At 44.7% G+C, this 16,365-nt stretch overlaps 1 protein-coding gene across 1 annotated transcript in view; it reads left to right on the top strand.

The window, feature by feature from the left end:
* Positions 1-26: 26 nt before the first annotated feature.
* Positions 27-16,365, top strand: part of GFUS (GDP-L-fucose synthase) — a 31,777-nt gene continuing 15,438 nt past the window's right edge. The window contains exons 1-4 of the mRNA XM_060775971.2: positions 27-109; positions 4,530-4,683; positions 7,813-7,927; positions 15,396-15,524. Coding sequence (XP_060631954.2) covers positions 4,541-4,683; positions 7,813-7,927; positions 15,396-15,524 — 387 coding nt within the window. The 5' untranslated portion in view covers positions 27-109; positions 4,530-4,540. The remainder of the gene's footprint in view (positions 110-4,529; positions 4,684-7,812; positions 7,928-15,395; positions 15,525-16,365) is intronic.

Raw genomic sequence — 16,365 nt, 5'->3', positions numbered from 1 at the left:
TCCATTTCCCAGGCTGCAGCAGGAGAGGCATCTGGCCAGCCCACATGCGCCTCCTCCTCCTCCTTCCTCCTCCCAGGAAGCGCCGTGCGTCAAAGCTGCTTTTGGAGAGGTAAGGGGGGGACCCTAAAGTCTCCTTGAAACAGAAGGGAAGCGAGAGAAAGAAGGGGGGTTTCTTGGGGTGGGGACGGTGGGCAAAGGACAGGGGTGATGGCCTGGGAGTAAGGAGGATGGGCGGTGCTTCCTTCTCCCTTTCCCAGCCTTCCTTTTAGGGTCCCCTTTTCTCTTCTCCAATCCTCTGCGCCCCTGAGAGTGCATCCAGAATGATCACAACCTTCATAGATCAATGGGAGTTGGGTTGCTGTGAGTTTTCCTGCATGGGCTGTATGACCATGTGCCAGTAGCATTCTCTCATGACGTTTCGCCTGCATCTATGGCAGGCATCCCCAAAGGTTGTGAGGTCTGTTGGAAACAAGGCAAGTGAGGTTTATTATATATCTATGGAATGATGTCCAAGGTGGGAGAAAGAACTCTTGTCTGCTGGAGGCAAGTGTGAATGTTGCAATTGGCCATCTTGATTAGCATTGAGTGGCCTTACAGCTTCAAAGCCTGGCTGCTTCCTGCCTGGAGGAACCCTTCGTCAGGGCCAACTAACAGCTTCCAAGAAGGGATTCCCCAAGGCAGAAAGCAGCCTGGCTTCGAAGCTGCAAGGCGATTCAGTGCTAGCAGCTTCAAAGCTTGGCTGCTTCCTGCCTGGAGGAATCCTTTGTCATGGCCAGCTAACACCTTCCAAGAAAGGATTCCCCTGGGCAGGAAGCAGCCAGACTTCGAAGCTGCAAGGCCATTCAGTGCTAGCAGCTTCAAAGCCTGGCTGCTTCCTGCCTGGAGGAATCCTTTGTCAGGGCCAACTAACACCTTTCAAGAAAGAATTCCCCCAGGCAGGAAGCAGCCAGACTTTGAAGCTGCAAGGCCATTCAGTACTAGCAGCTTCAAAGCCTGGCTGCTTCCTGCCTGGAGGAATCCTTTGTCACGGCCAGCTAACACCTTCCAAGAAAGGATTCCCCCAGGCAGGAAGCAGCCAGACTTCAAAGCTGCAAGGCCATTCAGTGCTAATCAAGCAGGCCAATTGCAACATCCACACTCGCCTCAAGCAGACAAGAGTTATTTCTCCCACCCTGGAGATTATTCGACCGATGTATGTATATGTATGTGTGTGTGATCCAATACAACAGCCAGCAGAGTGATCTTGTTTCCTGTGTACTACTCTTGTTGTGTTTCAAATAATAACAACAACTACTACCTGAGGCTATCCAGTGGGTTTCCAGGGTCAATCAGGGATTTGAACCTTGTCTCCAGAGTCCTAGGGCCCTTCCACATAGCCATATAACCCAGATAATCCACAATATTTGCTTTGTACTGGGTTGTCTGAGTCCACACTGCCATATAACCCAGTTCAAAGCAGATGATGTGGGATTTTATAACAACTGTGTAGAAGGGGCCCAAGACCCCTTCTACACTGCCATGTAAACTCCATATTATCTGCTTTGAACTGGATTATATGGCAGTATAGACTCATATAATCCAGTTCAAAGCAGGTAATGTTTTTAATACTAACAATATTTTAATATTGTATATTTTAAATTGTATTGTAATATTTTTAGTGTTTGCCGCTTTGAGTTTCCTTATAGTAGGATATAAATAAACAAATAATACTAATACTAATAATAATAATAATAAAGATTACTTAGTTTGATAATCTGGATTATATGGCAGCATAGAAGGGGCCCTAGTCCAACACTCAGACCACATACTACTCTCTCTCTCGACAGCTTATTAAAAATCCTTAACTTTGAAATACAAATGCTATTAAAGGTAAAGGTTTCCCCTTGACATTAAATCTAGTCGTGTCCGACTCTGGGGGTGGGGGGGTACAGATCTCAATTTCCAAGCTGAAGAGCCAGCATTGTCCATAGACACCTCCAAGGTCATGTGGCCAGCATGACTGCATGCAGTGCCGTTACCTTCCCAATGGAGTGGTACCTATTGATCTACTGAACGGCTTTTAAGTAATTTTATGTAATTTATCTTATATGTATTCGGTAATTTAATGTTGTTGTATTATGTTTTAGATTTTTAGTGTTAGCATTGAATCTTTTCCGTCAGCCGATCTGAGTCCCTCTGCAGAGACACCTCCATAGACACCTCCAAGGTCATGTGGCCAGCATGACTGCATGGAGTGCCGTTACCTTCCCAATGGAGTGGTACCTATTGATCTACTGAACAGCTTTTAAGTAATTTTATGTAATTTACCTTATATGTATTTGGTAATTTAGATGATCTGCGCAGGGAACTGGACAGGGGGAGTGTGTCCCTGTTAGTTCTGCTGGACCTCTCAGCGGCCTTCGATACCGTCAATCACGGTATCCTTCTGGGGCGCCTCATGGACATGGGGCTCGGGGGCACTGCATTGCAGTGGCTCCGATCCTTTCTTGAGGGACGGTCCCAGAAGGTGTTATTGGGTGACACCTGTTCGGCCCCACAACCGTTGTTGTGTGGAGTCCCACAGGGTTCAATCTTGTCCCCGATGTTATTTAACATCTACATGAAGCCGCTGGGGGAGATCATTCGGAGTTTCGGACTAAGATGCTATCTCTATGCAGATGACGTCCAAATCTGTCACTCCTTCTCACCTGTCACCAAGGAGGCTGTCCAGACCTTGAACCGGTGCTTGGCCGCTGTGTCGGACTGGATGAGAGCTAACAAATTGAAACTAAATCCAGACAAGACAGAGGTCCTACTGGTCAGTCGTAAGGCCGAACAGGGCATAGGGTTACAGCCTGTGCTGGATGGGGTCCCACTCCCCCTGAAGACGCAGGTTCGCAGCTTGGGAGTGACCCTGGACTCATCGCTGAGCCTGGAAGCCCAGGTCTCAGCGGTGGCCGGGAGAGCTTTTGCACAATTAAAACTTGTGCGCCAGCTGCGTCCGTACCTTGGGAAGTCGGATTTGGCCACAGTGGTCCACGCTCTTGTTACATCCCGATTAGATTACTGCAACGCACTCTACGTGGGGTTGCCTTTGAAGACTGCTCAGAAACTCCAACTAGTCCAGCGAGAGGCAGCCAGATTGCTCACCGGGGCGTCATACAGGGAGCATACCACCCCCCTGTTGTGTCAGCTCCACTGGCTGCCGATCCAGTTCCGAGCACAATTCAAGGTGCTGGTTTTGACCTATAAAACCCTATACGGTTCCGGCCCAGTGTATCTGTCCGAACGGATCTCCCTCTACGTCCCACCCCGGAGCCTAAGATCTTCTGGGGAGGTCCTGCTCTCGACCCAGCCTCTATCACAGGTGAGATTGGCGGGGACGGGGAGCAGGGCCTTCTCGGTGGTGGCCCCCCGCCTATGGAATTCTCTCCCCGGGGAAATCAGATCTGCAACTACGCTCCTTTCTTTCAGGAAAAAAACTAAAAACATGGATCTGGGACCAGGCATTTGGACAAGTGGGTAAATAAAGAAGAACTCCATTGATAGCTAGGAAATGACTAACGGATTGGTCATGTGGAACTCTGGAAACGAAACGCTGATTATAAGAATGACTTTTATATGATGTTTTTATATGATGCTTATACAATGTCTTAGGTACCAGTTGTTGATGTTTTACTGTGATAATCGTTTTTAATTACATTTTGTATATCGTTCTTTTATATTTTTGTATACTATGTATTATTATGTATAGGCATCGAATTCTGCCTTTTTTGTAAGCCGCCCTGAGTCCCCCTTCGGGGGTTGAGAAGGGCGGGGTAAAAGTACCAGTAATAAATAAATAAATAAATAAAATAATTTAATGTTGTTGTATTATGTTTTAGATTTTTAGTGTTAGCATTGAATCTTTTCTGTCAGCCGGTCTGAGTCCCTCTGCAGAGGTAGAGAAGATCGGGATAGAAAAGTTTTAAATAAATAAACAATAATAAATACTCACATTTGCATATTTTCGAACTGCTAGGTTGGTAGAAGCTGGGGCTAACAGCAGGAGCTCACGCTGTCTGCAGATTCAACCTGCCGACCTTCCGGTCAACAAGTTCTGTAGGTTAGCGGTTTAATTTGCTGTGCCACTGCAACCCCCAAATCCCATTAGACAGCCTCATTTTAGCTTCATTGGGGAGGAAATGTCAACACTGAGGGACTACCACAAAGAAGGCCTTGTTGTGAACGTAATCCTGTGTGGATTTTGCAACAGCGGAACCAAATGGTGTGCCATGAATTCTTGTTGGTTACTATAATACTTTTGGGTTGCTGTAGGTTTTTTTGGGCTGTATGGCCATGGTCTAGAGGCATTCTCTCCTGACGTTTCGCCTGCATCTATGGCAAGCATCTCTGGATCTAAGGATGCTTGCCATAGATGCAGGTGAAACGTCAGGAGAGAATGCCTCTAGACCATGGCCATACAGCCCGAAAAAACCTACAACAACCCAGTGATTCCGGCCATGAAAGCCTTCGACTATAATACTTTAATTCTTTCCATTTTTGTACAGATCTCGAAATCATGTTTGAGCCAAAGACAAAGCGCATTTTGGTGACCGGCGGATCAGGCCTCGTGGGCAAAGCCATTGAGAAAGTGGTAGCGGATGGGGAAGGCCGGCCAGACGAGGAGTGGGTTTTCGTGTCCTCCAAAGATGCTGACTTAACGTGAGTTGGGTTCTTCAGTGGGAGCTTTAAAAAAAAAAACAGGAGATAACGTACAGCCTCGTAAACCTTTAATTGCTTATTTATTAGTAGGTTGCGTTTGGAAGGATTTAAAGAGGATATCTGTGAATGCCTGGTGTAGCAATTAGCCGTGCATGAAAAACGGCCTCATAAAGGCTGAAGGAAAAGGAAAGAAAACAGTCCCAGAAAGAGAAAATAGTGGATTTTTCAGATACTTTGGTTCACAGTGCGAGTAAACACTTCCGGCATTTTAAATTGGAATATTATGACTGCGCCCTTCAATGTTAAATATTACTTTATGTAGCGTTATATCTTTTGGAGAGCAGGGTCGTTAGGCATGATGGCCGAACATAAAATTAATCCTAAAAATATATTGCATTTATAGTTACAGCCGCTTCTGGGAAAAGCTTGGTGACTTGGAAAGGGCAGTAATTTCCAGTTTGATTGTGGGGTTGGCTAAACCTCTCCACTGGGATGACGCCCCTGAAATTGGTATCCATTTCGGGTACTTATGAGGGGCGTTCATTAAAGATCTCCCCTGACTCCCTTCCAATAAGGGACACACACTTCTCCCATCTTTTGAAGCAACTGTCAACACCACGCTTGTAGAAGCTGACAGGTTGCTCCAAAAGCCACATTTTGACGTCAGAAATCAGAGTCTTAATCTGAGAAATGCTTGCCCTTAAAACATAACTTCTGTTGCACTCCAGGACAGGAGTGAACATGAGGAAGAACTTCCTGACTGTGAGAGCCGTTCAGCAGTGGAACTCTCTGCCCCGGAGTGTGGTGGAGGCTCCTTCTTTGGAAGCTTTTAAACAGGGGCTGGATGGCCATCTGTAGGGGTGATTTGAATGCAATATTCCTGCTTCTTGGCAGAATGGGGTTGGACTGGATGGCCCATGAGGTCTCTTCCAACTCTTTGATTCTATGATTCTAGGAAAAGCCCTCTGACTGTAAACACCACACCGTTGATTGGAAAACAATCCTTTTATTAAAGATAGTTAAAATCAGCAAGTAAAAAGCACTTTAAAGAGATAGGTAAATCCAATTAATTAAGGAAATAAGCAGGAGAAAAAATAATCCAGGGTAAAGTTCAGCAAAGTCCATAAAAACAAAGTCCACACTTCTCTAATATAATTCAGAAAACCAGGAAACATTAATCCAAGGCATGAGTGGGCATCCATACAATCCAAGAATCCAAACCACGAAACAAGAAAAACTTAGACAAGAATCTTCCCAGCAAGGCTTCCATGAAACAAGGACCAGAACTTCACTTGATTCCAAATGATGCTTCATCTGACTATATTCCCCATACTTGGAACTTTTATCCCGTCGTTAAGCTATCCCAAGCACTCAGAAATTGGTTTCGCTTTACTTGAGATTCCCTTATCTTTTTCTGTAGGATTCTGGCAGACTGCCGAAGCCACTGTTTGGTCTGCCTGTTTTGACTAATCTGGCTCCTATCTATTTGCTCATTAAGTTTTGAAGCTGGGCCAGGTGCCCAGTTGTTTTCAAGCCCCAAATCCTGGGAACTCTCTGGTAACAATTCAGGAAGCACACCATCATCCCCACACCCTTCAGGGACATTCTCATGGGAACTACACTTTGCACAGGTGTCTCCTGGTCCTTCTCTGCATCAGTATCATTGACCAAACCATTGCCATCTTGAAATTCATTGGCATCACTTTCCACATCCAAAGCACCCTGATCCTGAAACACAATCACAGGCTGAACTCCAACACTCGTCACCTGAAAAAGGCTTGCCCTTCAAACATAACTTCCTTGTTGGGAAGAGGTGGAAGTCTGATGGTGTGAGGTGAATCAGGGGGATATTGAATTTCCACAGGAGCATGCTTCTTCCATTTGGACAAAATGTGAGTTGTGAACTGGTGCATTGTCTGGCAGAAGGTGGACACCTTGGGTGAGCATGCCACATTGTCTCTTGGTTTTGATGGCCTCCCGCAATTTCCGCAGCAGTGAAGCATGGTATGCCCCAGTGACCATAATCCCCTTTGCTAGGAAATCCATCAGTCCGCCTCTGTGCTGGTCCCAAAATAGTGTTAGTATGACCTTGCCTGCCAAGAGTTGGGCACATGCCTTCTTTGGAGGTGGAGAGTCATTATGCTTCCATTGCATCGACTGGACTTGAGTCTCAGGATCAGAGTGATGGACCCAACTTTCATCCTGTGTGATCAGTCTGTAGCAGTAGTTCTCAACCTGTGGGTCCTCAGGTGTTTCGGCCTACAACTCCGAGAAATCCCAGCCAGTTTACCAGCTGTTAGGATTTCTGGGAGTTGAAGGCCAAAAACATCTGGGGACCCCTGGTTGAGAACCACTGCTCTGTTGAAAAAGTCCTGGCTTCCATGGCACGTCATTGTCAACAGAGTTTGAGAACATTAGACTCGTCCCTGCTTCTGGAAAGGTGTGAGCAGCCGGGGAACCCAGCGAGCAGACCCCTTATGTATGTGAAGATGGTCTTGGGTGATTTTCTTTCCACGGACCCCCACTCATCTTGACATTTTGGGCTAGGTGGTGAATAGTTATGCAATGATTTTCCAAAATGGCAACCTCCACTTGCCAGATGCTGTGTTCCTCAATAGCAGAGTGGGATCACCCTGGAATTGGAGCTGTTTGCACCAAAGTCTGACCACGTTGGAATTGACGATGCCAGTTCTTGACTATATCATGTGATGGGGAATCCTCACCATAAACCTTTTTTACCTCGTTGAATGCCTCCTTTGTTTGGTGTGCAAGGAAAGGAGCTTGAGGAGAGCTCTGTATTCTACTGGATCCATCATCACACCTCACACTACTTCAGCACCTGTCAAATCAAAACCGTTATTAGTTCAGAGTTGTAAATTGGCACATAATGTATAGAGACTTTTATCATTAGACATGTTCAATTTCAGCATCCTGTGATAGATAGAAGTGGGTTAGGAGCAATCATTAATGAACACCCCTTGTATAGTTTATAGAGATGCCTCAGTCCCACCACTGTATGCACAAGGCTTGCTGGGCTGTCCAATGGCTAGAAAATGCCCAAAATAGATCCAAACCTTCTTGACTTGATATTACCCATCCTTTCCTAACTCATTCTTTCCCCTTTTTAAGGAATGCTGCCGAGACCAAAGCGCTCTTTGAGAAGCACAAGCCCACCCATGTCATTCACTTGGCCGCCATGGTGGGAGGCCTCTTCCGGAACATCAAGTACAACCTTGACTTCTGGGTAAGACATTTGGGGGAACCAGCGTGACCTCGTTCAAATCCCACTTCTCGCTGGAAAGCTAAAAGGGAACTTTGGGCCAGTTGTATATTCTCCCAGCCTCAGAGGAAGGCCATGACAAACCCCCTCCAAATAGATCAGTGTTTTGCAACCTTCCTAATGCCGTGACCCCTTAATACAGTTCCTTGTGTTGTAGTGACCCACAACCATGAAATTATTTTCGTCGCTACTTCATAACTCTAATTTTGCTACTGTCATGAATCGTAACGTAAATATCTGATATGTAGGATGTATTTTCATTCATTGGACCAAATTTGGCACAAATACCTGATACGCGCACATTTGAATACTGGTGGGGTTTGGGGTGGGGGATTGATTTTATCATTTGGGAGTTGTAGTTGCTGGGATTTATAGTTAACCTACAATCAAAGAGCATTCTGAACTTCACCGATGATAGAATTGAACCAAACTTGGCACACAGAAGTCCCACGACCAACAGCAAATACTGGAAGAGTTTAGTGGGTATTGACCTTGAGTTTGGGAGTTGTAGTTCGCGGTGACCAGGGGAGCATTTGCACAGCTCAGGCTCATGCGCCAGCTGCGCCCGTACCTCGGGAAGTCTGACTTGGCCACGGTAGTACACGCTCTGGTCACATCCCGCCTTGACTACTGCAACGCTCTCTACGTGGGGCTGCCCTTGAAGACGGCCCGGAAGCTTCAGCTAGTCCAGCGCGCGGCAGCCATGTTACTAACAGGAGCGTGACGCAGGGAGCACACAACGCCCTTGTTGTTCCAGCTCCACTGGCTGCCGATCTGCTACCGGGCCTAATTCAAGGTGCTGGTGTTGGCCTACAAAGCCCTAAACGGTTCCGGCCCAAAATACCTTTCTGACCGCATCTCGGCCTATGAGCCCACGAGGACCTTGAGATCGTCTGGGGAGGCCCTTCTCTCGATCCCGCCTGCCTCACAGGCACGCCTGGCGGGGACGAGGGATAGGGCCTTCTCGGTGGTGGCCCCCCGGCTGTGGAACACCCTCCCTGTAGACATCAGACAGGCGCCCTCCCTTATGACATTCCGCAAGAGCCTAAAGACATGGTTATTTGAGAAGGCGTTTGACTAAGTGCTACAACAATTGGCAATGATGATTGGAACGGAATATGGATAACGAGATTGGTTTATGATTCTACGATGAGACGGCGCGGATGATTTAGTGTAATTGTATTATTGATAGTTATGTTGATATTCTGTTGTGATATTGCCTTATTGTAAACTGTTTTTATATGTTGTACACCGCCATGAGTCGCCCTAGGGCTGAGAACGGCGGTCAACAAATGCAGTAAATAAATAAATAATAAATAAATACATCCAGAGAGCACTATGGACTCAAACAATGATGGATCTGGACCAAACTTGGCACGAATCCTCAATATGCCCTGATGTTTCTTTCCTTCCTGTAGGATGGACAGGCTGGATCTTCTTGTGGTCCAAGGCACTCTCAGAATTGCTCCTTCCCTTCCACCCTTTTGTCCTTCCTTCCTTCCTTCTCTCTTTCCTCCCTTCCTTACTCCTTCCTTCCCTCCCTCCCTTCCATCCATCCATCCTTTCGTCCTTTCGTCCTTTCTTCCCTTCCGTTTTTCCTTCCTTCTCTCTTTCCTTCCTCTTTACCTCCTTCCATTCCCTCCCTCTCTCCCTCTTTCTCCTTCCTTCCTTCCTTCCTTCCTTCCCTTTTGTCTGTCTTTCTCTCTCTCTTTCCTTTATCCTTCCTTTCCATCCTTCTCTTCATCCCTTTCTTCCTTCTCTTTTTCCTTCCTCCTTCCATCCTTCCCTTCCACCCTTTCATCCTTCCTTCCCATTTGTCTTTCCTTCTCTCTTTCCTCCCTCCCTCTTTCTCCTTCCATCCTTCCCTTCCTCTCTTTCGTCCTTCCTTCTCTCTGACCTTCCTCTTTTCCATCGCCAGGCAGCCAATCCTCCTAGCACGTATCAGCCATTTGTTGAGGTTCTGGGTTTGAGCCTGCCACTTTTGGACTCTCACTTGCTGAGGTGTTCCAGCAAATGTCTCTGTAGATCTTAGAAAACTATTTCTTGATTTAAGTCATTGACGTGCTAGCATGTGGCCCTCAAGTTAAAAAGTTTGCCCATGCCTGATCTACACTGTAGGATAAATGCAGTTTGACACCACTTTAGCTGCCTTGATTCAACACTCAATCCTAGGAGTTGTAGTTTGCACTCTTTGGCAAACTACAACTCTTCCCTAGCAGAAATACCTTCCTTTACCTAGAATCATAGAAGAATAGAGTTGGAGGAGACCATAAGGGCCATCTAGTCCAGCCCCCTTTTGCCATGCAGACAAAAGCACAACCAAATCACCCCCGACAGATGGCCATGAGGGCAGACAAAGTACCATGACGCTATCATGTGCACTTCTGCAACCCTTAGCAAAGCAACCCTTGATAGATGGCCATCCAGCCTCTGATTAAAAGCTTCCAAGGAAGGAGCTTCCACCAGACTCCGAGGCAGAGAGTTCCACTGCTGAACAGCACTCCTTACAGCCAGGAAGTTCTTCCTAATGTTCAAGTGGAATCTCCAGGGTTAACTTGGGAGGCTCCCAATCTGTGTCTGTCCCTAGAAGTGAATTGTGTGCCCAGCTGCCTCTAAAAGGAAGAACTCCTAACAGCACCTGCCACGTCATGCCATCTGGAATAGACCTTTGTTTACAGAGTGCTCTACAGCCCAGTCATTCTTAACGCTGAAGGCTGGCTGATGTCTGCCAAGAGAAACAGGAAATCCCAGTCCACGAATTATGCACTTCTTATGTCTACAAGATGGTGAGGTGGCAACTCACACATGGCAGGAAAAGGAGGAGAGTCAACATTGGCCCATTGCGCTCCTTATTGCCATGCAAAGCCCGCTTTGCCTCTTGACTGCGAGATTAAAACGAAATTATGATGATGGGAACACTGTGTCACATAGAATCATAGAATCAAAGAGTTGGAAGAGACCTCCTGGGCCATCCAGTCCAACCCCATTCTGCCAAGAAGCAGGAATATTGCATTCAAATCACCCCTGACAGATGGCCATCCAGCCTCTGTTTAAAAGCTTCCAAAGAAGGAGCCTCCACCACATTCCGGGGCAGAGAGTTCCACTGCTGAACGGCTCTCACAGTCAGGAAGTTCTTCCTCGTGTTCAGATGGAGTCTCCTCTCTTGTAGTTTGAAGCCATTGTTCCGCGTCCTAGTTTCCAGGGAAGCAGAAGACAAGCTTGCTCCCTCCTCCTCCCTGTGTCTTCCTCTCACATATTTATACATGGCTATCATATCTCCTCTCAGCCTTCTCTTCTTCAGGCTAAACATGCCCAGCTCCTTAAGCCGCTCCTCATAGGGCTTGTTCTCCAGACCCTTGATCATTTGAGTCGCCCTCCTCTGGACACATTCCAGCTTGTCAATATCTCATCATCCCATTGGCTTTTTTTGCCGCCACATCACATTGTTGGCTCATGTTTAACTTGTTGTCCACGAGGACTCCAAGATCTTTTTCACACGTACTGCTCTCAAGCCAGGCCTTGTCCCCCATTCTGTATCTTTGCATGTCCCGCAGAACATCTTGTTATAGCTTCTCATGAATATTTCATAGTCTCAACCAATTCCACACATTTTCTGGAGTAGAGCAACTACTTTCAAAGTAAATACTGCACACTTAAGCAGGAAATAATAGTAGGCTGTTAGGAATTGTGGGAATTGAAGTCCAAAACAATCGGAGGGCCGAAGTTTGCCCAGGCCTGACATATGGTAAGACCCTCATGTATGCAGAGGACACGTTTTCAGATGGATCATGGTTATTTCAAAGCATGGATATGATCAAAAGTCATTAATTTAGTTTACTTCTAGTCCCAGTATGCTATGGAATTGCATTGGAAAACCTACAAATAAACAAACAACAACAATGTATTATATTAATAATAATATTAATATTATTATTAATAATAATTATAGTAAACAAAGGTTTCCACTGACATTAAGTCCAATCATGTCACCTCCATTTCTAAGCCAAAAAGCCGGCATTGTCCATAGACACCTCCAAGGTCATGTGGCCAACATGACTGCATGGAGACATAATAATAATAATATAATAATAATAATAATAATAATAATAATAATAATAATAATCTTAAAGGTTTCCACTAACATTAAGTCCAATCATGTCATCTCCGTTTCTAAACCAAAGAGCCGGCGTTGTTCATAGACACCTCCAAGGTCATGTGGCCATCATGATGGCATGGAGACATAATAATATATAGTAATACTATAATAATAATAATAATAATAATAATAATAGGAAACTTAAAGGTTTCCACTGACATTAAGTCCAATCATGTCATTTCCATTTCTAAGCCAAAGAGCCAGCATTGTCCATAGACACCTCCAAGGTCATGTGGCCATCATGACTGCATGGAGACATAATAATATATAATAATACTATAATAATACTAATAATAATAATTATTATTATTATTATAAACTTAAAGGTTTCCGCTGACATTAAGTCCAATCATGTTATCTCCATTTCTAAGCCAAAGAGCCGGCATTGTCCGTAGACACCTCCAAGGTCATGTGGCCATCATGACTGCATGGAGACATAATAATATATAATAATACTATAATAATAATAATAATAATAATTATTATTATTATTATTATTATAAACTTAAAGGTTTCCGCTGACATTAAGTCCAATCATGTCATCTCCATTTCTAAGCCAAAGAGCCAGCGTTGTCCGTAGACACCTCCAAGGTCATATGGCCATCATGACTGCATGGAGACATAATAATATATAGTAATATAATAATAATAATAATAGTAATAATAATAATAATAATAATAATAATAATAATAATAGTAAACAACCCAGTGATTCCGGCCATGAAAACCTTCAACAATACATTAATAACATTAGTTATACAATCATATAGCCATTTGCATTATTATAACAATCATATGGTCCAGCTCAGTGTCCAAAGTGCCGTTATACCTGCTAGCCAAAGGCCTGGTTCCAAAACCACGATTTCGGTTTTTTCCTAAAGGAAAAATATAAAGAGCCAGATCAGTTTTCCTTCGTCACTTGGTATTTGTGCATTTCTTTCCAGTGCAGAAGCCTTTTGTTGCCTCTTCCTCTTAATGGCAAATATCTATGTACATATACTTTTTTCATGCCTGCTTCCAAACTCTGCAGGCAGCGCTTTCCTTTGTTTCCCTTCTTATCCTTCCTTTTGGTTCCTTTGATCTTCCCTTCGTGCTTTTTCAGTTCGTTGTCCTTGTTTGTTCTTGAAGAAGAAGCTGCATTTGAAATGCAAAAACGGTACCTTAAAATTGGTGGTGGGAAAAACCAAGAGGAGGAGGAGATGTGATAGGAATATCTGTACAAACAGACTGCCTCTCTTTTTCCAGTGTAAAATGATTCAGTGATTTTGTTCCAAAGTGTCCCATTTATTTATTTATTTGCAGTATTTATACTCAGGGCGGATTACAATGGCAAATATTCAATGCCATAGACACAACATATATAGACGGACAAAGAGGCAATTTAACATTCCAGCTTTTCTTGAGGGTATTTCGGCCACCAGGGGAGCTGTCCCTTCACCGACCATTTGTGACACTGATGAAGTACTTCCTCATTCTTTGCATGCTTGCTGGAGATTTTTATGGCCTCGTGAATTAGACAAATTTGCCTCCCCGCATAAACTGTACCTAAATTTCCTACTTGACAGATTGTTATGACTCAGTTTGATTCTGAGTGTGAAGCTGAACCCTGTGGGTCTTGTGTGTTGGGGTTCAGCCTGAGTTTGAACCTGATTCTCTGTTTGTACCTCCTGATGCTAATGAAAATATACTTACTGATGCTAATGAAAATGTACTTCTTGATGTCAATGATCCTGAAATTAGTGAGGAAGAAACTTCTGTAGATTTGGAAAATGAAAGTACCAGTGTTCATTCTTAAAGAGGGAAGCCATGACCTTTCACTCCCTTCTGCACCTGGGAACCTTAATGAGAATAGAAGGGGCCAGATCTGGCAAGACAGGAGTAAATCACTCAGCTTGCGAAGGTCTTCCCGATTAAAAGAAATACAAACAAGGGCTTCAAAGCAGGGAGGCATATCACGAAACCAATTCCTCGGCTTTAAGTGCCTTCCACCGGGCTGACTTTCTCAGTTCAGGCATTGTTTTAGATTGATGAAGACCTTGGCAGTTCTCCCAGTTCCTCTGGCCATTGTCTTGAGAGATTTCTAGGACACCAAGTACGGTTAGTGGATTGCTAACAGGTTCCAGCATTGTACAGTGTGGCTTTGGGTTTTTGATCTTGTTCATAGACATTCATGTTTGCTGATTTTGCTGTGGCTTTTGACTTTGCATTTTTCCTTTATTTTGTAACCATTTTTCATCAATAAAAAAGGATTGTTTTTTCCCAGTCAAGTGTGGTGGATGGTTATCTTAGGGCCTCGTTTTCTGCTCTGGGTTGCAACATTGTGAGCCAGAGTTCCCTGATGAAGAGGATGATGGGATTCACATTTCTGTGCCTGCCTCAGACAGTGCAGTAGGGGAAACATCAAGTCAGTTCTCAGGGGAAAAGAATGTCAATGGGATAGATAACGGCCAGATGGAGTTGTCTTTGCCTCCTCAGCCTTCCCACGGTGCTCTAGTCCAGCTGGACCAAGATAAAGAGAGCCATGAAGATAGTGGATTAATGAACAGGCAAGAACACTTAGAATTAAGGGTCCGAAGGAGCTCGCTTAGCTGGTAAGCGAGAAGCCAAGTCGGCCAAGGGTCATCGCAATGCGTTCATGATTGCAAAGGGTATTTAGCCTTCTGGCTGACAAACGGGAGTTGTCAGTTCAACGTGGTTCTTTCCATGCAAACTTCTATGGATTAACCTTGGCTTTAAGCAGCACGCTTCTGGCTTCCTGAATCTGGGATTTTGGGTCTTGTGTTTCACTGTTTTACCATGGACTCTTGTTTGATCATTACCTAAAGGGTTATGCTTCATGTTTTTTGCCTTTGGATCTTGTGAACTGTGCTTTGCATTTAAGCCTCTGTCCTGTTTATGAAACTTTTGCATTTCTTATTCTATGTTTCGACTTCGCTTTTTTCTCAATAAACTACAAAATCTACAGCTCTGGTGTGGTGGTGTTTGGGAGCAAGGTGAAACTACCCTGAGCTGCAGCACAGATGCAACTGTCTTTCGGGCTGCAAAGGTTATGGCATCCTGGGAATTGTACCTTAGATCGACACCAGTGTCCTTGGATAGAGAAGACTAAATAAAGGCTTTGGAAAACTGCAATTCCCAGCATTCCATAGCCTTGAGCCATGGCAGTTGAAGTGGTGTCAAACTGCATTAACTCAACAGTGTAGATGCACCCTTAAAAAGAGTTGAAATATATGGAATCTTCTGATTCTTCTCTCTCTTTCTCTCTCTCCCCCGCAGCGAAGGAACGTCCACATCAATGACAATGTTTTGCACTCCGCGTATGAGTCTGGAGTTCGGAAAGTTGTCTCCTGCCTTTCCACTTGCATCTTCCCTGACAAGACCACCTACCCAATCGATGAAACCATGGTAAGGGCTGCTACATGTATGTTTCCCCCAGTTTTGGTGTGCAGCGTGGCAGGAGGCAATGCCCGTCTCTTCCTCCTCCTCAATGGGACATCCTTTCAGACATGTAAACATGGCTCTCATGTCCCTTTCTCTCAGCCTTCTTTTCTCCAAGCTCAGCATCCCCAGCTCCCTAAGCCTCTCTTAGAAGGATTAATAGTTTCTAGAGGTCCTCAACCTTCCTAATGCCGCGACCCCTTAATACAGCTCCTCATGTTGTGGTGACCCCCAACCATAATATTATTTTCATTACTACTTCATAACTGTAATTTTGCTCCTGTTATATATCTGATATGCAGGATGTATTTTCAGTCACTGGGTCAAATTTGGCACAATACCCAATATGCCCAAATCTGAATACTGGTGGGGTTGGGGGGCGGGTGTTAATTTTGTCATTTGGGAGTTGTAGTTGCTGGGATTTATAGTCAACCTACAATCAAAGAGCATTCTGAACTCCACCAACGAAGGAATTGAATCAAACTTGGCACACAGAACATTAAATATTGGAAGGGTTTGGTGGCACTGACCTTGAGTTTGGGAGTTTTAGTTCACCTACATCCAGAGAACACTGTGGACTCAAACAGTGATGGATTTGGACCAAACTTGGTGCAGATACTCAATATGCCCAAATGCAAACACTGGTGGAGTTTGGGGGAAATAGACCTTGACATTTGGGAGTTGCAGTTGCTGGGATTTATAATTCACCTACAATCAAAGAGCATTTTGAACCCCTCCAGCAATAGAATTGGGTTGAACTTCCCACACAGAATGCCTAGAACCAGCAGAAAATGCTGGTGGGGTTGGG

The sequence above is a fragment of the Anolis sagrei genome, chromosome 4, assembly GCF_037176765.1.
Source record: "Anolis sagrei isolate rAnoSag1 chromosome 4, rAnoSag1.mat, whole genome shotgun sequence".
NCBI classification, from domain to species: Eukaryota; Metazoa; Chordata; class Lepidosauria; order Squamata; family Dactyloidae; genus Anolis; species Anolis sagrei.
The sequence above is the reverse complement of the archived record's forward strand: the minus strand, read 5'-3'. Positions and strand labels throughout refer to the sequence as shown.